The following is a 25448-nucleotide window of genomic DNA, read 5'->3' as shown; positions in this document are numbered from 1 at the left end:
GGCTATAGACTAGAGAGGCAGTGTAGCATAGTGGTTAAGTGTGTGGGCTCAGGGCTCCGACTGTGTAGATCTGAACCCCAGCTACCTCATTTATCAGCTAACATGACCCTGGATGAGCTCCTTAACCTCTCAGTATCTCAGTTTCCTCACTTGGAAAAACGGGATAGTTACAGTGCCAACCTCCCGGAGTTTCTGTGTGGATCAGATGAGGCAAATACATATTCAGACAGGAAGTGCTCACATAGGAAGTGAGCTGACTACCAGCACTGCCACCACCTTGGGAGGCATGGCCAGATGCCCAAGTTGGCCAGACTGCGGTATCCACTTGACATAAGCAGGCCCCGCTGCTCCCCGATAGTGCCAACCTGAACCCCAACACCCAGACCCAACTGGGGAGGGCTTTGACTTTGGTACTTGCTGGTAAGTGTGCCTCCTGTAAGAACCCTGGGAGGATGACAGGCTGGGTACTGCAATCCTTGTTACAGATGGAGAAACTGAGGCAAGAGCTGGTGCCAGAAGACCCAGCACTGAGGCCTGCCCGCTTAGACCAGACTGCTGCTCCCCTAGCCCCACAAGGACCCGATGAAGGCAGCAGGGGAGGAAGAGGAAGCTGAGGCTGCCGGCCCCCCCCCCCTCCCACTGCTGTCTGTCTCTTCTTTGAAGTGCGGCTTCCTGAGGGGCTGGGGTGGGTGAAGAGGGAGCGTGTGTGTGAGCATGCACTGGCATGCAGGTGTCCTTGTGTTTTCCCGTGTGTGCAGTGCTCTCTGAGGGGGCCAGCTAGGAGAATGGGAGTGTTTTCACAATGTGTGAGTGTGCACATACACATACCTGTTTCCTGAGGAAACCAGCTGGGAGGAAGGGCACGTGTGAGCACATACAGCACAGCCATGTGCCAGACTCTGTGTTGGGGCTGTCTGTTCTTACTAGATCCTGGGAGGAAAGCAGTATCTGCTCTGCCACTTTGCAGCTATCAAAGGTGAGGCCCAGAGAGGTATGGTGATTTGCCTAAGGTCAGGTAATAAGCAAGTGGCCAACCCCAGACAATCTATTTTACTTATCACCTTCTGGAAGGTTCTTTTTTTTTTTTTTGATAAATTTTATTTTTTATGTTTTAAAAGTAGGCTCCATGCCCAATGTGGGACTTGAACTCATGACCCTGAAATGAAGAGTTGCATGCTCCACTAACTGAGCCAGCCAGGTGCCCTTTCTGGAGGTTTTGAGGGCAGGGTCCCTTTCCACCACTGCTGCCCCCAAACTGCACACACCTAACTACAACTTAAGACCCAGCCAACATAAAGCTGAGATGGCCCTCATAGACTAAATGGCCTATAAAGGACAAACTGAAGTCTAAAGAGGATATGTAATTTAACCAAGATCACATCACGATCTGAGTCAGGGACAGAGAATATGCCCCGGGAAGGCCAAGAGCTCAGGTCCGGACGTCTGACAGACCTGACTTCTAACCTTGGTTCTATCATATGTTAGCCAGTTGTTTAACTTCAGCGAGCCTGATGCTTCTTCGTTTGTAAGGTAAGAAGCACCTCCGAAGATCATCATCAGGATTAAATGAGATAATCCGCACTGAGTGCTCAGAGTGATGCCTGGCACAGAGTAAGCAGGAATAGACATTAGCTGTTTGGCTACTGTGATTAGCGGGTGGATGTGGGATTCACTCTGGACCTGGATTCAGGTCTGTGCCCAATGTGCACGTGTGTGTGGCCACTGCCCCTCACCACAGTGACGGCGTCATTGAGCAGGGACTCCCCAAAGACAAGGATATGCAGCAGCTCATTGATGTGAATTTCCTCAAAGACGGCCAGCACGGCCACGGGGTCCACGGCTGAGATGATGCTGCCAAAGAGCAGGTTGTCCAGAAGGCCAATGTTGTTGATCTGCTCGCCGCCCACCAGGCACACGGCGTACATGAGGCCGCCCAGGAAGAAGGCATTCCACAGTGTGCCCACCACGGCGAAGATCAGGATGGTGCCCAGGTTCTCTGTGAACTGCCGCAGCGGCAGGAAGTAGCCCGCGTCCAGGATGATGGGCGGCAGCAGGAAGAGGAAGAAGACGTCGGATTGCAGGAAGGGGGGCGTCTCGCCCACGCCCTTGATCAGGCCCCCCACCAGCAGCCCCACCACGATCAGCAGGCAGCTTTCCGGGACGATGCTCGAGATAGTGGGGATCACATGGAAACCTGCGGAGGGTGAGAGAACAGGAGGCCATGGTCTTGCGGCAAGCCAGGACGGAAGGTTGGGGACAGGGCTGGGGACAGAGGAGCAGCTGGTGAGAGGGGCACAGGCTTGGTCTCGGAGGGCCGCTCTGTTAACTCTCTGAGCCTTGGCTTCACCATCCGTAAAACGGAAGCAGTAATACCAGCTTCACCGGGTTTGCCGTATAAACTAATTGACAATGTTTTTAAAGTGTTTTTTCCAAAGGATATACAGATGCTATCTCTGCCTCTGTCATAAAATAGTGGAAAGAAGCAGCTCTGTATGCCTCCGGAAGACAGAAATCATACATTGATTACCGAGGCTCCAAGTATCTAAGGGCATTAGCTACACCTGAACCCAAGTCAGCTTTCTAGGTACAAGTTCAGGGTGGCAGATGTGAGCTCGAGACCAGGCACAACAATCTAATGATTCTGTCTGAGGGAAGGAAGTGAGTTCCCCATCACGAAGGTGTTTAAGCAGAAAGCAGACAACCGGTTGGTCAAGAAATAACACAGGAGATAGAAGGAAGCACAGAAGAATCAAAGAACATCAGCACAGAAAGGAACTTGGGGATCAAACCACCTGCCGTCTGCAAACCTACAGAATGTACACAGTGACCCCTAACTCCAGATTCGTGTGCTTTCCTGCTAAGCCCAGAGAGCTGCTCAAGAAGCCAATGGCGATCAGTCCATTTTGCATGTGAGACAAAACCTATATGCCAGCCTGTTTTCTAGCCTAATCCCATCCACTTTAAAGATAGAGCAACCGAGGCCCAGAAAGGGGAAGGGCATGAGGGCACACTTGCATGAGGGCACACGGCAAATCAGTAGCAGAACCAGGACAGAACCCAGGTCTGACCCCCGTAGCTCCCATCAAACTCCTAAGTTCTAGAAGTCAATCCTCACTCTCCCTCCTCCTCATCAAGGCATGAACATGCCCCTCTGCCTGACACCCTCTCCCCAAGCTAGCAGCAGTGGTCCACACTGAGGCTCCAAACCCAGAGCTAGGAAGTAGCAAAAATGCCCTTCTGAGAGGTGCTCCTTCAATGCCAGGTTTGGTCCCAAGCTCCCTAAGGGTTTGGGGTTTATTTTTGGGTGGGGAGGTGGGTGGAGAAGACCCAGGCATTTAACCCCATGTTGAGTGCCATAAAACCCAGGGTAAGCTTGGTTAAGAGAGTATGACGGTTTGTTTAAGGTGAAAGTTCTTGCTCCCATCCCCTCCCTAGCCTGTAATCTGTGCAGGCAGATTCCCTATCCATTTATAATGAGATCCCCAGGGCTAGGGACATAGTAGGAACTCAACAAGTATCTACTGATTTGAAAATGCACAGGGCTGGGGCGCCTGGGTGGCGCAGTCGGTTAAGCGTCCGACTTCAGCCAGGTCACGATCTCACGGTCCGTGAGTTCGAGCCCCGCGTCGGGCTCTGGGCTGATGGCTCAGAGCCCGGAGCCTGTTTCCGATTCTGTGTCTCCCTCTCTCTCTGCCCCTCCCGCGTTCATGCTCTGTCTCTCTCTGTCCCAAAAATAAATAAACGTTGAAAAAAAAAAAATTTAAAAAAAAAAAAAAAAAAGAAAATGCACAGGGCTAGGCCATTACTGACAAAATTCCTGACAACCCATCTGGCCAAGCTTTGGCTCTCATTACCCCTGAGATCCGTGGGAAGGAGAAGAAACATCCCTCCTCATGCCCAAAGCCCCTTCTACACTCCAATACCGATCTGGGTAGTGCCAGTATAGCTACAAGTCAAGACTCACCCTCAAAACACTAGCTAGGCCCAGAACCGTTGGTACAGTGCCAAGCACCCAGGAGACACTCAAAACATGTTAGAAAAAAACACGTCTCCATTGTAGGCGAGGAGAGAACCCCAAAGCCACCAGTACAATTCTCTTGACTTCAAAACAGACCTGACCAAACTCCCCTCTTGCTGAAAAATTCCCCAGTCTTTGTAGTGTCTAGGAGTAACCCCCGGTGTTCAGTTGGCTGGTGCAATGGAAGGGGCATTTCGCCCAAATGAACCACATCCTCTCTTGCCTATAGAGCTTTGCCTGGTCTAGCCTGTCTCTCCAGAACGCCATTCCTGTACCTCTATCCCCATGTGTGTGGCTGATGCCACATGCTTCTATCCTCCTGCTGCTCCAGGAAGCATTCCCTGACCATCCCTGTCTGTTCACATTAGGGCAGGAGTCCCTCTCCGGTGCCTCCCCTTCTCGAACCTTCAATCCACAGACCCTGCCCAGATTTCTCTCTCTCCCCCGGCACCCAGCAAGGTCAGACAACCCAGGCCGGAGCAGTGGAGACGGGACAATGGTACCACACCCAGAGACCTGCACTGCCCCGGAGGGGAGATAGGATGGCATGGGACTTTGGGGGAGCAGAGCTCCTGCCGGCCACCAGGAAGCTGCTCCTCAAGACCAGGAGTCCAGCTCCAAGTCTAGCCAGCTGACCTTGACATCCTGCCCTGGAACTGAGCACCAACAGCTAGCTGCCTTAGGAGAAAGCATAGTCTAAAGAGACAGCCCAGGCAAGCAGACGACAGCCTCCACCTCCATCGAGCACATTAGGCTTTGCAAATTCCTCCCTGCCCCCCTCCCCAATGCTATCAGTCCGATCCACAAAGCTTTCCTGGGACCGGGAAGTGCCACACCATGCACTGGAAACCCAGAGAGGAGTACCACATGGGAGGACGGGGTAGGGGGACATGCAAAACAAGCCAAGAGCAGTAACGTGAAGAATGTTCATTGTTCCTAAAGATGCACTGTGAGCCAGGCACTGTGCTGGGAGCCTGGCATATAGCGTCTCTTTAGTCCTCACAACAGCCCCGTGGGATAAGTATTGTCCCCATTTTGCAGAAGAGAAAGGTGGGGCCTGGCAAGCAAGATTCGGTAGCTTCCCCAGAGTCTAAGGGAAGAATTCTACTCTAGCTTAGAATATCTGTAGCAGAGAGAGCTAATTAATCTTGTACTGAAACATGGGTATTTTCTCTGAGCCCAGGCTGGTGCTGTGCACTGGGGACACTGAGGTTACTCAAAGTCAGAACCTTCACGAAGAGCTTGTGGGAATGGCCATGCTTTACTCACTCTTGGGACTTCTAGGCCATCAGGCCTCCCTTGCTAGGCTAGGAGACAACTGGCACTCCTATTTGATGGAAGAAAAGCTAGAGCTCAGAGGAGGCAGGACAGGTCCCAGCTACCCAGGATCACTAGGTCTCAGGCCTCCTGACTTGGGTGCAATGCACTTTCTTCCACATAAGCTTGCTCCCAGAGTACCTGGGACTGGAGCCATGTTCCCAGAGTGAGTCTCCCCGGGTCTTCCTGTGCTGGCCTTGCCTCTTGGTGAGCAGACCCTGATGGGAAAGGACAGGGAAGGGCCAAGCCCACACTGAAGAGGAAGGTCTGAGATCCACACTTGGCTCCTTACCCCTGGTAGGCGGTACATTACTGGAAAGCAGTTTCCAGTGGGGAGGGCGCAGTGGTACGGTGTGGGGAGGGGCATGAAGGCCTGTTCTGGCTTGTCCCTCTCCCAAGGCCCTGACTCTACCAGCTGTCCCCACCCTGTAGCCCTAGAGATCTCCTCAAGGTGCGGGAAGTTTGCTGACACCACGTGTGGTGAAAGGGGGAATAGTCAGGCCCCGATCCCCTGACAAAGGCCCACCACTGAGGGGAGATCCCAAGATGCCAGGAAATGAGGCTGGACTTCCAGGGCCCAAACTTTGTGGCAGCAGTGATATCACCAGGATGGAATCTGGGGTGGGGCAGAGGCGGCTGGAATCAGATCCAGAGCCAGGAGAGTGGAACAGACCCTGGAGACCATCCAAACCCTCTGCCACATGGTCCGGGAAACTGAGACTCAAAGACAGCCAGTGACCTGTCAGTGTCACGTGACCATTCCACGGTGAGAAGCCAGGAAGCTCCAGGCCCAGTGATCTCTCAAACCACATGGCCTCCCATGAGGGTGTGGAAATTCCACATCCCTGGGCCACAGGGCAAACCCACGGACATAGTTCTGACCATGGGAGGGGAGAGATGTTTCCCACTCTGCCCAGCGTAGGTGGCAGATGGGCAACTGCGGGGACTGGGGGACACACACACTCACCCACACTCTTGCTCTCCTACACTCTTACAAACTCCCTCTTGCACACTCACCTGCACACAGTCTCTCACACTCGCCCACAAGCTCTTGCACTCTTACACACTCCCTTTTACACATACTCATCCTCACTCGAGCTCTTATACACACTCCTCACACTCACTCCTTCTTACACATACCCCCTTACTCTCACCCACGCTCTCTTACACACGTATCCACACTCCCTTACAGCTCTCACACACATTTACTCCCTCTTACACACTCACCCACACTCTAACTCTCTCTCATAACACACTCTTACACACATTCACACGCTCTAGTTCTCTCTCATACACACACACACACACACACACACACACACGCACGCTGAGCAGACACGGACCGAACTCCAAAGTGGTGAGGGGCTCCCGGTGCCTCTGCAACCTCCCCGCTCTCCACCACGAGAACATTTGATTTACATCTCCTGGGACGGTCCCCATCTGCTGAGACCGGTGCAGTGGAGCAGCAGGCAACGCTGTTGTACGTCACCCTCGGTTGCCAGGGTGACCGGACACCCCCGATCCCGCTTCCCGCATCTCGCCCCTGGCCTGGCCAGTCAGAGGGGAGTGCCGGGAAGAGGGGCCTCCTTGGGCCACCAGTGCTGGTCACCAGGGACCCAGGGGTGTGCAAGGGGCTCTGCCGCCCTAGTTCCGGGCCTGAGGCCTGCTCTGGGGCTGCAACTCGGCCAGGTCCCGAGGGATTCCTGGTTGCACACGACTCCGTTTCTCTAACTCCCTCTTCAACTGCCCCAGCAACCAGTCTCAACTCCCGTCCTGAAAGGTAATACCTCCCAACGAAAGCCTGGCACTCTACAGTTTACAGCGGTGTGCTCCCATACTTTCCGTCTCGTTTGCACCTCACCACAGCTCCGGGGGGTCACAATGGCCATCCCCTCACTTTACAGATGAGGAGACCGAGGCACAGGAAGGTTTGCTCAAAGTCAAGTAGCTGAAAACTGACTCAAACCCAGGCAGCGTGGCTCCAGGGTTTGTGTTCTTAGCCACTCAACACATTATCTCTGGTTTTGTTCTTATTTTGTCTCTAAGGGGAGCATCAGCACCCGGGCCCAAAGAGGCCCGAAGTGGCCCTGAGAAGGCCAGAGACGGTATTCTCTCCACGAGCTCTCCTCCAGGGAAGTCTTACCACTGCTCCCCTTCCACTCCAGTGGCCTCGTGAAGACCTTGGGAAATCCTTCCTATCGTTTAGGTCTGTTGCCTTCAGGAAGCCCTCCCCGTGTTGACTCAGCCAGAAGGGCTCAGTCTTACCCACTAAACTCCTAAGGTAGGAGGTGGGAATTTTCAGACTGCTCAGCCCCTGCCTGCCTGATCTGTATTCAGCTCCGGTCTCCGCGGGGGCTGGAGGCTCCTTTGGGGTAGGAGGGGCTCTGATTCTTCTTTAATCTGATTCTTTCCACCTACAATGTCAGCTATGAGGACCAAGGAAAAAGGTAAACAGACCAGAACACACTCCCCACTGCCCCAGCCGCTTCACAGCCAGACCAGCAGAGACAAAGATATGTGGCACTGGTCTCTCCTCCCTGGGTTCCAATCAGGGCTCCCAGCTGGGCAGCCTTGGGCATTTATGTTTTATCTCCTATTCTCAGTTTCCCCATCTGTGTAAAAGCCTATTTCAGAGGGTTTATGGAGTACAAGAGGAAATAATCCAGGCAGAGAATGCCAAACAGTGCTTGGCACTCACCGTTAGCAAAAGGTGGTGACTGCTTTTACTATTATAATTTTCTTCAAAACCCAAGTATAATGTGAATCGCTCTACATTATCATGACGTGTCAGTGTAAACTTGTCCATCACTGGGCGTTAAGCTCCCTGAGGGCGGAAATTCTCTAGAGTCATCTGGGACTCCAGCTTCCAGCATATAGTAGGCATTAACTACTTGTGAACTGAGATAAAACTGACTTTTAGATGTCAGGAAAGAGGAAAGAGGAAGAAGGTGGGGATGGCTACATTTGATTTAGGGTAGGTGTTGCTCCCAGGGCAGGGACCATTTGGATTGGGCTTTGAAGGATCAACACAAGTCTGCCAGAGAGTGAGAGAGAAGCAGAAGGAATGCCATTCTAGGATCTGTATCCTCTAAAGAGCCCAGGACAAGTATCCTGCACATAGCAAATAAATATACAGGTAATGAATAAATGAAACATGAGCAAAGAGAAAGACAAAGGGGAAGGCGGGCTGACTTCAACGAGCCTCTGCCAGTATCCAAGTATGAGTGTCATTGTGAAGGTTAAATGTTACACGGTACACGTTACATGTGTCTCTGAATCTTGGTCCTTCCTCTGTAACCGGGGTGATGATGCCACCCTCAGGGTAGCTGTAAGGGTCACTGAGATCATTTATTTATAGCTCCTGGCCTATAGGAGTCACCCAATGAATGACAACTTATAAACATGTCAATCAATAGTGCCCACTCAATAATACTGTATTTGATCATGATTCACTTTAAGATACAATCTCTACAGAAAAAAACACTCACTAGATAGACACACTTAGAGTGTCTGATGCAAGGTGTGGGGCTGGAGGCTTTACGTATCTCCTCTCATCTCCCCTCTTTAAAAACATTTTTTTTTTAAATGTTTATTTATTCTTAAGAGAGAGAGACACACACACACAGAGCGTGAGCAGGAGAGGCGCAGAGAGAGAGGGAGAATAGAATCCCAAACAGGCTTCAGGCTCTGAGCTGTCAGCACACAGCCTGACGCAGGGCCCGAACCCATGAGCTGTGAGATCATAACCTGAGCTGAAGTCGGACACTTAACCGACTGAGCCACCCAGGCACCTCTCATTTCCCTCTCTTGTATCCTGACCCTCATTTGATAGATGAAGAAACTGAGGCAAGGAGAGGTGAACTGACTTGTCCAAGGCCACCTAGAGCTGGCAAGTGACAGAGTAAAAATTAGAACCCAGCTCTCCTAATTGCCAGTTTTTTTGTGTCGTGCTGCATCAGTGAAAACAAAGCTTGTCAGGACCAATGGGAAGAAGATTCAAGTTTGCCATATGCCTCCACTGTGGACGGAGCCGTAAGTAAGTCTGTTCCAAGGGTGATACTCAGGAAAAGGGGGTTCAGGGAATGATGGAAGTTTCCTAAAGGATGTGGGACTGAACCTGGGCCTCATGGGCAGGAGACTGGAGGGGGAAGAGTGTGATGGGCAGGAGACTGGAGGGGGAAGAGTGTGAACAGAGGAGAGAGGGGATCTCAAAAGTCTTTCCAAGGGCCCTGAAACCTCCAGCCGGCCTGGAGATGAGACTGTGCAGGGAAGGAGACAGCACTGGCTCACAGCTGGAGTGGGCAGGTCACAAGGGAATAGAGTCAAGGGGCCCCAGCTGATGCCGCAGGCCTCAGAGCGTCCCCTGACCCTTTAGGTCTGGCCCCCAATGACCATGACCCAGCCTTGAGCCAGGTTATACTTCTACCCTGCTTTTCATTCCCACTAGCCTTTTCCCTGGTCTCAGGGATGCACATCAGCAGCCCCTACCCCACCTCACCCCACTAGGGCAGTACTTCTTGGTACCCAGCCCAGCCTCCCCAATCACCTAAGCGCCCCATAAACATTTGTTGGATGCATTTCACTCCACCAGATTCTCCCCATCCCCCACAGGAAAGCTCGGGATTGAGAGTCCCTGTGCAGTGAGGTAGAGGATGAGTCACACGGCGCCGCGCCGGAGGTGGGGGGGAAGGGAATAGGGACAGGGACCAGGGACTGGCAATAAACAGTCGTGTGTGTTGACAAGATATAGAGCTCCAGCAGGCAGCAATAGGACCTGGCAAGCCGGAGGTTCCCAGGCAGCCAGTAAGGATAGCAGCTCAGGGGGGTGGGGTAAGACCTCAGGCTCCAAAGACCTGTGGCTGGTTTGGGTCCTTGGCAGGTATGTGTTACACATACTGTTTCTTTTGATTTTTTCCAAAATGGAAATCTATTGCTTTGGTGATTTTAAACAGAACGCTTGGTCAATGAAAACTTTTCCCCAACAGGATATAAGTGCATTAAATAGGAAGAGGATGATCTCCCAGGGATTCTCCTCCTTTCCCTTTCCCTGCTATACAAGACCCTTCCCCCTCAAACCCACACCGTTAACAGTTCAGTGTGCAAAATTCCAAACTTTTCGGTACCTATAGTTTTAGAATTTAGTATAAATGGTATTCTGTATACTGTGCTAGAACTGCTTTTAGGGGGCAGGGACCGCACCAAGCACTTTACTGAAGCATCATCTCCCCCTAATGCAGTAGGCACTACTATTATCCCCATTTTAAGATAAAGAAAGAGAACATCAGAAGAATGACTGCTTACAGGCCCCAAGGTCACAGAGCCAGGGCCATGGAGCAGTGTTTCAGACCCAAGATTACCTTACCTCCTCCCCAGCCGTCCCATGGAGCAGTCTCATCATATACATGGCCTTGCCTATGCCACAGTATATTGAACAGTCCCTCCCTGATGGCATTGGGGTGGAGGCTGGCTTCCATACTGAGATCCTCCCTAAGAGCCCCAGGCAGGCCTTGCCCTTGCGGCCGGCAGTGAAACCAGAGGGCCTCTGCTTCCATTTTCTCTGTACCTTCCCCTGATCCCATAGTATCACTGGCACCAGAAAAATCTAAATCGTGTCCCTTGCAGAGGAGGCCCTCTGGGCTCCCTGAAATTTCAATCATGCGGAGTGGAGGAAGCAAAAGCACAGAATGCTTGAGCTGGAGAAGAATCTGGGCTTAGTCTGGATTCAAGCCACCCTCCCATTCCTTTCCGGGTGCCCAGGTGTGCGTCTTCCACTCCCCCACCCATCCGCATCCCTCCTCCTGCCAGACTGCTCTCAGGACCTGCAGGCCCTACTCGCAGAAGCTCCTAGCACTGGTCTGCCCACACCAGAGGCAGGCGAAGAAACAAGAAGCTCGATAAGAGAGGTTCCATTTCCAGAAACTTTAGACCTTGGGAAAACTGGATTTCTCTTTTCTTTTCCTTTAGTGAGGGTAGGGTAGGGTTTGGTTTGCAAAATGCAAATTTAGGAGAAAAACTGAAATCGAGTATAGCAAATACCTGTTGTTCTTAGTGTCCCTTCCAGTTGAAAGTCACTTAGCTTAGAAGCTTAACAATTAGATCCGTTATATAGAACTTGAACTTGCTCACAAGATCATCAAAGCAACATAAAGAGAAATTCTGCCATTTCCAGGACAACAGCCCTGCGGAAAGCGAGGCCCAGCGTCCCATTTTCAGCTGCTCCAGGGGAGGGGGGGCAGCTGTGAAGGGAGAACAAGACAAGACTTCAGAGGCGCCGTGGGAGAGAACAGCACCCAGGGAGGCATCTGGGGCCCCTCTACCCCTCCCAGCTCAATCAGTGCTTCACAGCCTCTGGGGGTGGTGATGAAGAAGGGGTGTTGGGCACCCCTCAACTTGGGCTTTTTGGGGACCTTTCAGAAAGGCCAGAAAGACACTGATGAAAGAACATGACCCACAGAAGACTGAGCTTGGAATAGGCCTGAGAGGATGAGGAGGTTTCCCAAAGGGGTGGGCATGGGTGACCCTTAGGCCGGTGTGTCCATGTGCACGTGGGGTGGACTCTGAGTGGCAGGGGCACAGGAGCTGAACTCTCTCATTCCTCCACCTCCAAACACGCTCCTACACTGTTCCCCACCGCTCCAGTATCATTCAGTTGCTTGGGCCCCAAACCCTAGAATCATCCTGACACATCTCACACCCCACATCCAACCCAAACTCTTGTCTGGCTCTGTGGCCTCCTTGCTTTTCCTTGAGCATGAGAACAATTCCACCCCAGGGCCTTTGCATTTGCTCTTCCTTCCTCCTGAACCACTCTGTGCCACATAGTTGAACAGCAGATTCCTTCCCTCTTTCAGGTCCTTGCTCAATTGCCACCTCCTCAGGGAGGTCTTCCCCAGGCCTCTCTATCCACTCACCCTGCTTTAGCTTTCTCTACAGCACCCGTCACTTCCCAACGTCTGCATGTGCTCACTGATGGGTCCCCCACCCAGAACACAAGGTCCGCTGTTGAATCTCTAGCACCTGGAGTTGTGCCCGTCACACAGTAGGTTCACAATCAGTATTTATTCATTGAGATCATCTCCTGACTCAATGACCTAACAGGGTGTTGTGGGGACCACGTGAGACCACAGATATGAGAGCACTGAGCAAACCATAGGCTTTGTCAGGTGGATTACCGGAGAAATACTCCAGCTCCTCCAGCAGCTTTCCCTAAATACACCCCCAGGGAGGAAACTTGTCACTTTAGAGTCTGGAATCTTGTAGCCCTCCACATTGTGTAGTTGGCGGGGCGTCTACCCCTCCAGACTGCTCTCAAGGACAGGACCCTGTCCTAGTCATCTTTGACCCACCAGCACTTAGCACAGAGCCCGGCACATGGCAAAGACCAAAACTTGTTTGTTGAGCCTGTGTGACTGTCCAAGGGCAGAATTCAGGTCTGATTGAACCTCACCTCCAGGGTATGGCACTAAGCTCCAGTGCACCAAACACTGGCTGAACTGGCCTGAGCCTGAAGGCAGGGCTGGGGTTGGGAAGGCACTGGGAGAGCCTTCTGGGCAAAGCAGCAGCATATGGAAAGACAGGTGTGGGAAACAAACATGGTATAAGTACTGGCTTTCTATCGGGCACAGGGGACAATGAAGACTGGAAAGGAAGTGATGACTTAGGTAGGCACAAAGCAGCCATTTGTCTGGGCCGTAGACAACAGGTGAGGAAACAGAAGGTCAGTGAGATCCAGACACTCTCAAGATCACATGGGTAGCAGCAGAACCAGGTCACAAATGTGGGACTGCTGCCTCCCAATCCAGTGTTCAGCCAGGGTCACTGAAAGGCTCTGGTCTGGGACGGTGTGAAAGTCCCGCCTGCTAGCACCTCAGGGAAGAAGGAATGGGAGACGGGGCTGGCAGTCTAGGCTTAGCACCCCGGGGTGGGGAGAGCTGTCCAACTGCAGGGTTGTTAAGTCTAGGTTCCAGGAGCGGCTTCCACTGTCTCCTGCAGACGCCAGCAGGATGGGTGAGCTCACCCCCAGGTGCCTCAAGAGACCAGAAAGCTACATTTGGGGGAGGAAGAGCCCAAGCCGCAGGAGACCTGGGTTCTGGCCCAGACCCTGTCACCAACCCACTAAGTGCTTTGAACAAGCCCGTGCCTTACTCTGGCCTTAGTTTCCCCATTCTCAGAGGCATGTTGAGAACCTTTCCAGCTCTGACATCTGACCGATGAGCTCTGCTACTGGACAAAGCACTTCACACTCACCATCTCTGTCCATGCCAACAAGCCCAGGTGTCTGGGTCCAGGACAGTCTTCATGCGGAGTAAGACAGCACGAAGCACGGGCTGGTGTAAAGGGCCCTGGTCTGCCAACACAGGAGCTGGCTTCTGTCCCAGTTCTAAACCCGAAGTTCTCTGTGATCTCTGGCAAATCACAGTATTGCCCTGAGCCTCACTTCCTCTCCGGCATGAGGATAAGCAACGCTCATGGCACTGGGTGGCTGTGAGAAAGAGAAAGACTGGTCTTGGACGGAGGGGCCAGATGGCAAGGGGCCTCCCTGTTCCCGGGGAGCAGAGTATGTCTGCCCTCCAGGGCTCAGCCCGCTCTGCGGCCCAGCATGGTTGCCACCTAAACGTGGGTTCCACGGGAGAGCACAGTAGAAATATCAAGACACCAGAGGGGCTGGGGGCCCTCCGCTGGAACAGAAGTCACTCACTGGCTCACACTGGAGCCAGGCCTTAGTAAGAGGAGGACCCAGCAGTCAAGTGACAGCCATAGCTCTGGAGGACTGAGGCCGAGCAACTGGGCCCGGGCCAGGGGAAGCTGTCCCACACATAGGCCGGAAGATCCTCAGTGAGATGGCTGGGAAGGGTGACATCTGGAAAAACAAGCAGGGGTACAGTCGCCTCAGGGATCTGTCCAAGGTTTCAACCCAAACTCAGCCAGCAGTGAGCCTGTGGTTAAGAGTGAACATGGTCAAGGGGCACCTGGGTGGCTCAGTCGGTTGAGCGTCCGACTTCAGCTCAGGTCACGATCTTGCCGGTCCCAAGTTCAAGCACCGTGTCGGGCTTTGTGCTGACAGCGCAGAGCCTAGAGCCTGCTTCAGATTCTGTGTCTCCCTCTCTCTCTGCCCCTTCCTCAGTCGCGCTCTATTTCTCTCAAAAATAAATAAACATTAAAAAAAATAAACAAGAAAAAGAGGGAGCATGGTCTTGAGAACCGGCAGCCTGGTTTCCTGGCTCTGCCATCTCCTAGCCAGGTCTCCCTGGCAGGCACTCAACCTCTGAGTCTTAGGTGAAACTCAGTTTCTTCATCTGAAAAGCAGGCTCATAACCACTTGTCTCACAGGGCTGTTCTGAGGATCCAATGAGATTATGTGTCTGGAGCAAACAACTGCCAAAGAAAGCGCTCAGTGGAAGGCACGGCTCCAATCTCCGAGCCCCTAGTCCCCAGGCCCAGAGAGGGCCTTCTGGCACCAGAGCACACTTGCCAGGGACGGAGCTGGACTCAGGAGACGGGGCCACACTCTGAGAGAGCCCCTCTGAAACAGGGCTTCGTACCCTGTCCCTGTCATCATTGGTTCCAGGCTGAGCCAAGCTGGCAGAAGCCTGCAGAGGTGCTGAGGGGAAGTGGAGAAGAGGCGGGGCGGGAGGAGGGGGGGAGGCAGAGGGAGGCTGAGAGGAGGCAGAAGCCCTCTGGATCCCCACTGAACCTGTTTCTTATCCCCTATAAAATCTATAAAACTGCCTTCTAGGGTACCTGGATACAGGTCGCAGGAGCGTGGATGTGGCTGAGCCAGGCAGCAGCAGGTCCCAGAGGCGGGTTGGCAGGGTGGGAGGTCAGAGCTTCCCCTGAGCAGGTGCCCAGGGGATGCCCTGAAAGGCTCCCACACACTTCTGAAAACAGCCCAGCTGGCTGAGCATCATGAGGAGGGAGACACAGAGGGCACACTTGGAGGGCCTCTCCCTGCCCACTGGGACAGTTTGTCACCTCAGGCCTCTAAGAGCCAGGAGATATACTGAGTGGATGGGAGAGCTGAGCATGCTCAGAGGAGGCTGCCCTTTAGAGGACACTGCAGAGAAAAGATGAGGACATGGCTGGCTGCAGGCCTTGGTCCTGGTGCCAGGAAGGCCCAGGGCTCCAGGAACAGCAAAGGGAGGTCAGGCCTCTCCCGGGGCTCAAGAAGAACCTCAGTATGAAGCCACAGGAGGTTAGAGGAGACAGGGCCTTCCGAGACCATTCCAATCCAACCCCTTCATTTCCTAGATGCAAAGAATAATACCCAGAGAGGGCAGGAACTCGGCAAGGTCACATAGCGAGGTGTTGGCAGGGTCGGGATTTATTCACACCGAGGACTCATACTCCAAAGCCAGTCCTCACTTAGAACACAGTGCCGCCCCTCATCACTCCCACCTTTTCTTTACAACTACCTTTTACCGGGCACTTCAGTGTGATGTGTCTGCACACCTTAAACTACACGAGTCCCCGAAAATCTCTGGTATCACATCCTTATTCTGAAGCTGAGGAAACCGAGGCAGGGAGAGGTGAAGAGACTTAACCAAGGCCCTACCGTGGGGTCTTTCTGACTCCAGAGCCACGGCCCGGCATGCTTCCCCCAGCTCTGAGCCCTGGCTTTCTGTCCTGCCGTGCTCGGAACAGGAGGCACGGGTCGCTTCGGCTGTCATTTGCTTGCTACGTGACCTTGGGAGTGAGACACTCACCCACCCTAAACTCCTGGTTCCCTCTAAGACCCACCCCCAGCAGTACCAATATGCTCTGGTTCTGTGTGTGCTCTGCCAGAGGGAGGACCAGGACCTGTCTGTTACCCTGGGGAAGAGGAACAGAAATTTCCAGAGGCACCTCTCAGGCCTGGGGTGAGGCCTACGAGGCCCCTGCTTAACACCTGTGCGCACTGCCTTGGGGGACACGGTGCAGCCCACTAGTCACATGCCAGCATGGGAAGGGAGAATTGTCATCAAGCCCTGTGCTTTCTCATTTGGCCTCAGCGATGCCACGACGTAGGCACTGTTTCTATTTTCCAGAGGAGAAACTGAGGCTCGGAGTTTAAAGAACTTGCCCAAGCAGCACACAGCCAGTAAGCAACAAGACCGGTACTTGATCCCAGGACTGCTTCACCCCAGAGGCTGAGCTCTGCCCTCACACCAGGCTGCTGGATAGGAAATGGCCCATAACTGCTTCTTGCTGCCACTCTCATCCGCAGGCACAGGTTCCGGAGTCCAGCCCCCACGTGGCTATGCGGTGAGGGCCTGGATGACGGCAGGCGCCCATCCGTGACGAGCCGAGCACAGAGAGGCAAGATACAGGCAGGCTGAGAGGCTGTCGGCCTGCCTACTTGCCTGCCATCGGTGTGCTCCAAATAAGTCACTGTCCCATGCCCAGGAAGAAGCAAAAAAGGTTTCCAACAGCACCTGCTTCCACCTAAGCTGGGCCCATCATATGACTCTGCACATGGCACAGAGGTGGGGATTCCTGTGGCAGCAGGAACCAGGAAGCAGCACTGCAGGGCAGAACAAGAAAGGCCCAGAACTCAGGCTGGAGCCCTGGTTCTGATCAGCTCAGTCGCCGGCTGCTTCATGAGATGGGGACATTGATGATCATAGCACTCACTGAGGGCTCCTTAATCCTCAAACCATCCAGTGAGGGAGGCACTATCACACTCACATCATAGATGAGGAACCTGAGGCTCAGAGAGGCCGGGCTACTTGGCCAAGGCCGCCAAGCTGGTAAGTGGCAAGGCCGAGCAGGAGTCAAGTCCAGGAAGCTGACTCCAGAGCTGACAGGTACTTGTCCTCCAGGGCATTTCTCAACCAGGTTCCTCACCTGAGCCACAGGAAAAATAAGGTGGATAATCATCTTCTCGACTCTCCAAAGGATGGGCCTAACGGGACTGTCTCAGAATGTTCAAAGGAGCAGGCTGGGGGCCTTACTACGGGTACTAACTGTGGTTGTTATCAATGGAATGGAAAGAATACTAGCCCTGAGTGCCAGTCCCCATGTGCCCTAACTCTGGGCCTTGGGTTTGCTCAACCATGAGGAGGGAGGGCCAGGTAACCTCAAATGACTCTCTCACCCTGGTTTCCTAGGATTCAAGGTTGCTCGGTTCCACCACTTTCTTGTGCATGTGACCCTGGGCGAGTTAGTTAACTCTCCAGACCTCAGGGTCCTCATTTATAAAATGAGGACACCTCCCCTCACCTCACAGGGTCAGATGAGGCCCACCCAAGATGCTGAAGGCAGAGGGCCCAGAACGGTGACATGCAAGGCAAGAGCTCCGGCACAGGGTGGCGGTGCCTCCTATTCTCTGTGCAGGACGTCTGTGATATCACCATTCACTGCCATTTGAACGTGTGTCCCTCTACAACCTCGCCCTGAAAGTGGATACAAGGGCTCACACCCCACCCTGGACCAACAGGGCACTCCCAGTGGCCCTGCCCAGCAACCTGATATCACTGCCATGGGTGCTTTCATAATGAGCTGTGGCTCCAAAAGAGGCAGGAGATAGAGCACGAGGAGCCACCTCCGCCTCTGTGTGCCTGGTACCGAGTGTGGTGGCCAAATACGGGGGAGAGTGGGGCCCACCTGGGCCGGTACAAATCTTATCACGCCAATTCTTCCGTGGGAGGAGCAGGGTGAATGAGGCACAGGCCCCAGCCCATACTGGTCAGGGTTTTGTTTCCAGATTCCTGACCTCAGCCTGGGCCATGGGCTCACAGGCCTGGGGGAGCCCTCTCTATCCATTTATAAAAGCTGGGAGGGTGAAGGCTCAGGAGATCCAAACACCAAACTACAAGAAGTCTAAGAGACTACTCGCCTCCAGGCTGTCACCTGCAGGAAGGGACAGAGAGCAGGGGTGCTTCTTAGGGGGAGGCAGTGAGCTCTGTGGGAATGGACAGAGGTCCGGGTTTGGGGGCAAAGTTAGGATAGAAAAAGTGCTGTAGCTTGGACTGGGACAGCATCTCCTCTGCCCCACCTGCCTGTTTCCCCACCCTCCTAGACCAGAGGATGGTGGACACCCCCTCCACTGGGAAGCTGCAGGGCTGATGTCCCCCTTGGCTTGGTTCTGGCTCTGCAGCCTTCCCTGGGCCACGGTTTCCTCACGTGTAAGGCAGCCGGCTGGGTTAGCCTCTCAGAGGCTCCTCTGGTTCTGATAGCCCGTGATTTTACAGAATAAGCAGCATACACGCGTCACCTCCCACCTTGTACTTTCTACCTTACACTTTCCACTTTGTACTTTGCTATATGTTATCTCCTACCCTGATATTGATCTTTCCTCTATGTTATCGCATTTAGAGTTAGACTTCATGGCATCCTTTTATGAGGCAGGTGTGGGTTCTCCTGCGTTAAAGATGAGAAAACCAAAGCTCGGGACATTTAAGCCCAAGAACACACCCAGGCAGGGCACAACAGAGCCTGCACTTTATACCCAGGGTTCCAGGATCCAAACCCTGGGTTCCACACGGAGGAAAGCCTGAGGGCAGCCCTGCCAGGCCTGAGTGGAAGGCCCCGAGCGACTGATGCAGGAGCTCATTCCAGCCTGTCCCTCTCGATGCTGCTCCTTTAACGCAGATAAGGGGACTCTTAAAAAGTCAGACTTAATAAAAAAAAAAGTAAGTTGCAAAAGAGTATGAACAGTATGATTACCACTTTAAAATGATTTTTATTAAAAAGAACTTCACACAAAGCTAGGGAAAAGTCCAGGCAGACGCTCAGAACTGTGAAGTGATCAGCTCTAAGGAGCAGGTGAATAAAAGGGATAGGACTTGCACTTGGTTCTTTACATACTTAGGTCGCGTTTGAATTTTGTTTCCTTTTTATGAACAACAAGATCTGGGAGGAAATTTTTCTGAGCACCTGCTCTGAGTCCAAGCTCAGTATTAAACACTTTATTATAGGGGGCACCCGGGTGGCTCTGTCAGTTAAGTGTCTGACTCTAGGTTTCGGCTCAGGTCAGGATCTCGTGGTTTCGTGGGTTTGAGCCCCGCGTTGGGCTCTGCGCTGACAATGCAGGGTCTGCTTTGGACACTCTCTCCCCCCTCTCTCTCTGCTCTTCCCTCACTCAGGTGCGCTTGGTCTCTCTCTCTCAAAATAAATAAATAAACTTAAAAAAAGAAACACTTGGGGCGCCTGGGTGGCGCAGTCGGTTAAGCGTCCGACTTCAGCCAGGTCACGATCTCGAGGTCCGTGAGTTCGAGCCCCGCATCGGGCTCTGGGCTGATGGCTCAGAGCCTGGAGCCTGTTTCCGATTCTGTGTCTCCCTCTCTCTCTGCCCCTCCCCCGTTCATGCTCTGTCTCTCTCTGTCCCAAAAATAAATAAACGTTGAAAAAAAATTAAAAAAAAAAAAAAAGAAACACTTTACTGGAATAAATTATTTCATTTAATTTTCACAAAACCCCATGGAGTATAAGAATGTTCATAGCAGCTTTATTCATAACTGTCAAAAATGGGAACCAACCCAAATGACCATTAGCAGAAGAGTGAACCACCATGGCTTATTCATAGAAGGTAATGCTGTACGGCAACAGAGAGAACAAACTCTCATTCATGTGACGACAAAGAGAAACATCCTGAATAAGGTGAGCAAAAGAAGCCAGACACAAAAGAATACCTGTTGTCTGACTCCAGTTATATCAAGGTCAGGAACAGGTACAGCAAACTGATGATGACGGGAGTCACAACAGCGGTTACCTCAGAGGAATGTGGGGGTACAGACTGGGAAGGGCAGGAGGGGGCCTTAGGAGGGTACACAGATATCCTCTATCTTGATTTGTTAACATGGTCGCAAACATTTATAAATAATCACTGAGCCATTCACTTTAAGATTAGTGCACTCTACTGTATGCATATATGTATGTTATTCCTCAATTAAATAGAGGGAGGAAAAGGTTTTAAAAAAGACATGCAAGGGAGAATTATCTACAGAAAAATGATGTTCACAGGTCAGGTACTCAGCCTAACGTCCCACAGCTAGCAGTAGTGCAGCTGGGATTCAAAACCAGGTCTGCTGGACTCTGAAAACCTTAAGCCACCAGACTACTGACCCTGACTGCACCAAAGGATGCCCTGAATCTCCACCATCCGGGCCCCTGCACAGGCAACCTTGTCTCTGCTTGCTCCTCACTGCCGATCAATGGTGGCTGTGGTTTAGTCACCTGCTCACACTGAGAGAAGCCTAGCTCCCTGGAAGCCTCAGCATACTGAGAGCTGCTGTTAAACCAGCGAGGCCGATGGGGAGCAGAGGCCAGGCCTACAACTAAAACTTCGGGCCTGCAGGGAGCTGAGATAGGAGGTGTGCTGTGTGCCTGGAGAGGGTGTCCAGTGCACCCACTCGCCATAACAGGCCCTGGCCCACAATGATGGAATTTCAGATGTGGAAGGACAGCTGAGCAGCAGAGCTGAGCCTGGACTTGGCTCTGACACTTGGACCAGTGCTGAGGCTGCTGGGCCACATTGCCTCACAAGGACTCAGAAAAGCCTATCCCGCCAGTCAACATCACCCCTCTTTCCCACCAGGGGAGCAGAAGAACTTTGAGGAACTTGGCTCCCCCGGAGACACCCACTCTGATTTAAATTCCTAGCCTGCTCAGGCTCCCCTCCCTCCTCCTTCCAAGGGAGCCACCTCCTGCTGCTAGGCATGGATCCCGCCTCCTGCTACATCCTTTTCATTCTCCCCCCAACTCCTACACAATCCTTGTCCCAAACCATTTCCTGCAGTTTCCCATCTGATCAGTTTCTTAGGAAGGATAATTATCTATGGAGGGAGGAGGCGGAAAATTCCCAGAGCCAAGAACACTGTGAGAAACTTCATCTAGTCCATTCTCCACCTGCTGGGAGAACCTTCATCTTAAACACAGGCTGGTCGTGGTCATGCCTCACCCCAAACTCTCTGCAATTCCCATCACCATGAGAAAAGTGTCCACACTCCTCTACGCTGAATCAGAGCCCTTCTCAATCTTTCCCAATTTCGACTCAGGCCCTCGTCACCACTACATTCTAAGTGGCAGTGCCAGAACCGAGACCCGTCTGCCACCAGGGCCCACACTGCATTGTGCTGCCTGCCTGTGTCACTTCAGCCTGTCTTGTATTGTAGCTGTTTACACGTCTGTCTCCCACACACAACTGTCAGCGCCACAAGGGTGGGAGCCACTGCCCACACTGCTGACACACAGTAGGTGCTCAGAGGCGAGCTGAAGAGCAGGTGGGAGCCAGGGGCAGCCGCCTCACCTGCAGAGGGAACAGGGGGCCGTTCCGGAGGGAATGGTGGAGGAAAGAAGACCCACACTTATACCATCACAGAGGGGCTCCAGACTAGGGGTTGGGAGACCTGAACTAACCCCAGCTCTGTCACCTCCCACTGCGGCCTATGGGCAAGTCATTTCCTCTCCAGCTCTCTGCTTCCTCCTCTGTGAGATGAGGGGGTTGGGCCCGGCTCCGTTACTGCTGGGTGCTCTCCACAGCACTGTCAATGACCGTCCCCAGGTCTACGTGCCAGGCCCCACCCCCACTGCTGCAAGAGCTGGCATCCCAGCCTAAGCCTCTTGACCCCCAACCCCCTTCCTTATCTTTCTCTGTCTCACCTCCTGAATCCCTCACTCTGTCCCTAGATCCCTCCCGACAATAAAGTCTACTTCTCTGATTCTAGGCCTGGTGTTTCCGGGCCCGGCAGTCCCCCAGGCCACGTGGGATCATAGGATTCGGCAGGGAACAGGCACGTCACAGCCCTGGTGCTCAGCCGTGCCAAGGCTCGCACAGGACAGGTCCGGTGACGGCCTGCCTGTGGGCACCGGGGTGGGGCAGGGGAGGAGAGGGCAGGAGTCCAGCAGGGCCTCGCGTACCCACAGCCCCTCCCTTCCTCAGGTGCCCTCATCCCCTCCTGCTCTGCCCTGCTCCCTATTCACCCCTCCCTGGCAATGACTCTCCCAGGCTGGAGCTTCCATCCCACCGCCGGCCCGGCCACAGGAGCCTGTTTCAAAGCTTCACACCTGTTGCTCTCACAGACCTGGGCCCAGTGGCTGTGGGCCAGGGACCTGCTTTGCTCGGTTTACTGTGGCCAGCCTGAAGCCGGAGCCAACCCTCTACCTCTGGCTCCCAGGCTGCTCTGCGCATCCCTCCCCAGGTCAGACCATGTCACCCTGATCAAAAGCCTTCAGTGGCTCCACATAGCACCTAGATTCTCACACCACACCTCCTTCCCTCCCTCTCTCTCTACTCCAGGTTCCTCAAATGTGCCCTCTCCAGGGACGCTGGTCTTTGAAAGGCAAGCTCCTTCTTGTCATTTGCTCAGCTCAGAAGCCACCTCCTCAGAGAGGCCTTAGCTAACCATCCAAAGTAGCACATCTCTCTCCTATTTTCTCCAGTATACTTATCACTGCCTGACACGGTTGTGTCTACTGTCCAACACCCCACACTGCCCTGTGAACCCCCTGACACCAGAAGCCTCCTTGTCTTGCTCCTGGCTATGTCTTCAGTACCCAGAATAGTGTCTGGCATGGGGGGGGGGGCGGTTCTACACATTAGACTCGGTGGCCAGGGAGGCCTCTCTGAAGAGAGGACACCTGATCCAGGACCTGGGCAGGGAGCTGGCCTGCGGCAGCCTTCCAGGCTGGGGAGAGCAAGTGCAGAGGAACAGGCCTGGAGAGGCTCGTGCACTTGAGAAACCCAGGAAGACTGGAGTGAGTGAGGTCAAGAGAAGAGCAGCAAGGAGTGAAGCTGAGAGAGCTGAACGCCACACCTCTCCTGGATTCGATTTCACCCCAAGTTCATCAGGAAGCAACTGAAAAGTTTGAAGCAGGGGAATGGTGAGTTCTGGTTTACACTTCTGAACGATGCCCCTGGCTGCTTTGTGGAGAGCTGATTACAGGCAGAGGGGAGTGCAGCCAGGAGACAATTCAGGGGGCCCCTGGAGTCACCCGGTTAGAGATGCTCGTGGCTTGGACGGGGAAAGCAGAGGTGGAAATGGAGTGAAGGGTGTGTGATCGATGTGTGTGATCGAGCTTTCCAGAGGGCTGACCATGCCTCTGGTTGGAGTTCTAAATGCTTGGGAATCTAGCCTAGCCCACCCACCCAATCTTATTTCTCACTGACCCCCAGCCCAGACGTCCCCCGCAGCTGGTGGGCCTTCCTCTCTAGCCCCTTCTTTCCCCTTCCTCAGCCGAGTGCCCGCTCACACCCACTGTTCAGGGCCTCGGCTGGTGCCACGACCCTTGCCTGACCCGCTGCTTCCCCTCCCCTTGTCAAGGTCTTGTGAATGCACCTGCACAAAGGCCTCTGCCCCCTCATTCCGGTCACATCTCTTCTCTCCCTGAAGTCCTCCTGGGCTTTGAGGCAGTGGCACAGCTTCACTGGGCACTTTTATTTGCTCTTTCACTCCCTGAGGTGGCTGTAAGCTGGATAAAGGCAGACACCGGAACTCGTACCCTTCAGGGTTGCCGTGACACTCAGACAACCATGTGAGTTGACCCTTAGCACAACCATGTGGGGCCCTTAGCACAAGGCCAGGCACTCGGTGGGTCTCAAACAACCCAGCTGCTTACTCAACAACCTGCTTATTGCCTCCATACGGCAACATCCAACACTGGTGCTCACGGCCCCGCAGGGTGGCTCAGCTTCTCTGCCCAGCCGGCCAGGCAGGTGAAGTATGTGTGGGGCTGAGGTTAAGGGGGTGAAAAATGCCCCAATGGGTTTCACAAGCAAAGGTCAATGGCTCCGCATTATCTACGGCTCTGCATTATTCACGTCTCCGTGCCTTTCTCCAGCTCCACCCTCCATACGAGCAAACTCCTGCCCAACCTTCAAGGCTCAGCTCAAAGCTCTGGCATGTTCTCTGATCCACCACCCACCCAAAGCCTCCTGTGCACCCACAGCCCTGTGGGGCCCTGCTGTGGCACTTCTCAGCACATCCCAAGTGCTTGTTTAGACCTCAGCCTCTCCCGTGAGGCTGGGATTATATTTATTCCTCTTTCCATCTTCATTCAGCACAGCCTTTATGAGGCATGAATCAGTGTTTGCTGAATGTGTCTCCCCCTCCCAACTAAAGACCAGACCTCAGACATTTCAGCTCAAGATCTCATCTACGTGCCCACCCCAGTCCTGGTGACATTCAGCATTGCCCGGTGCCCTCTGGCTCTCATGACTGAAACCACCTTCCAACCACAGTGGCAACTCCCATTTCTGAGCGCTTCCGGTGTGCCTGGAGCTTTGCACGCATTATCCGTTTCACTGGAGAAACTGAGGCTCGGCCAGGGCGGTGCAGTTACAAAAGTGGCAGCACCTTCTGCCCTGCACGCTGGCACAGTTCACCTGGTACCTCATCAGAGCTGGGCCTATTTTAAAAACCATCATCTGTTCTGCAAAATTTAGTGCTTTTATAGCTACACATCAAGTTGTCATACAAAATCGTGCTTTGCTCATTAAATGCTTCAAGTGATAAGTCTTGCTACTACAGCTACATGGTGAAATGACTGTTATATAGGAGAAATTGCACAGGACTTGGAATGAGAAACCCTGGGTCTGGCTTCGGCTGTGCCACAGTCAGGCCATCCGCTTCTAGGCAAGGCACCTAACCTCTTGGGACCTCAGTGCCCTCATTCATAAAAAGGAGAAGAACAGCATCTCCCCGAAAGGTTTCCTGCTGCATCTGGAAAGTGCTCTCGCCACCTTAGGAGTGTGCTCATTAAAAGGATAAACATTATTCCATAGCTGCCTCACCCCTGCACTTAGCACAGCACTGGACACACAGCAGGGCATCAGTAAGTCTTGCTGAGTGATTATTCAGTTGCTGGGCGATTCAGGAGTCAGAGAAAACAAGCCAGCATCTCTCTCCCTCCTGATCCTAGAGGGACTCCCAAGTGCCATCATTTATCGCGTGTTCGGGATGTGCCAAACTCTGTGACAACCATCTTACACGGGTACTCTCCCCAAATCCTTCCGACATCCTGCCAGGTGTTACACCATCACAGTTGCAGGTGATCAAACTGAGACTCAAAGAGGGGAAGTGACTTACCCAAAACCATGGTGCCATGAAGTGGGAGAGCCGACACTTGAACTCGAGTCTGTGGCGCTTCAAAGCCTGTGTTCCTAACCACCGTGTTTCCAAAGGGAACTGCTCTAGGA

At 53.2% G+C, this 25448-nt stretch overlaps 1 protein-coding gene across 1 annotated transcript in view; it reads right to left on the bottom strand.

The window, feature by feature from the left end:
* The window catches only part of SLC9A1 (solute carrier family 9 member A1), a 48528-nt gene that overhangs the window by 11397 nt on the left and 11683 nt on the right, over window positions 1–25448 (bottom strand). The window contains exon 2 of the mRNA XM_047872201.1: window positions 1734–2194. Coding sequence (XP_047728157.1) covers window positions 1734–2194 — 461 coding nt within the window. The remainder of the gene's footprint in view (window positions 1–1733; window positions 2195–25448) is intronic.

The sequence above is a fragment of the Prionailurus viverrinus genome, chromosome C1 (assembly GCF_022837055.1).
Source record: "Prionailurus viverrinus isolate Anna chromosome C1, UM_Priviv_1.0, whole genome shotgun sequence".
Classification (NCBI taxonomy): domain Eukaryota; kingdom Metazoa; phylum Chordata; class Mammalia; order Carnivora; family Felidae; genus Prionailurus; species Prionailurus viverrinus.
The sequence above is the reverse complement of the archived record's forward strand: the minus strand, read 5'-3'. Positions and strand labels throughout refer to the sequence as shown.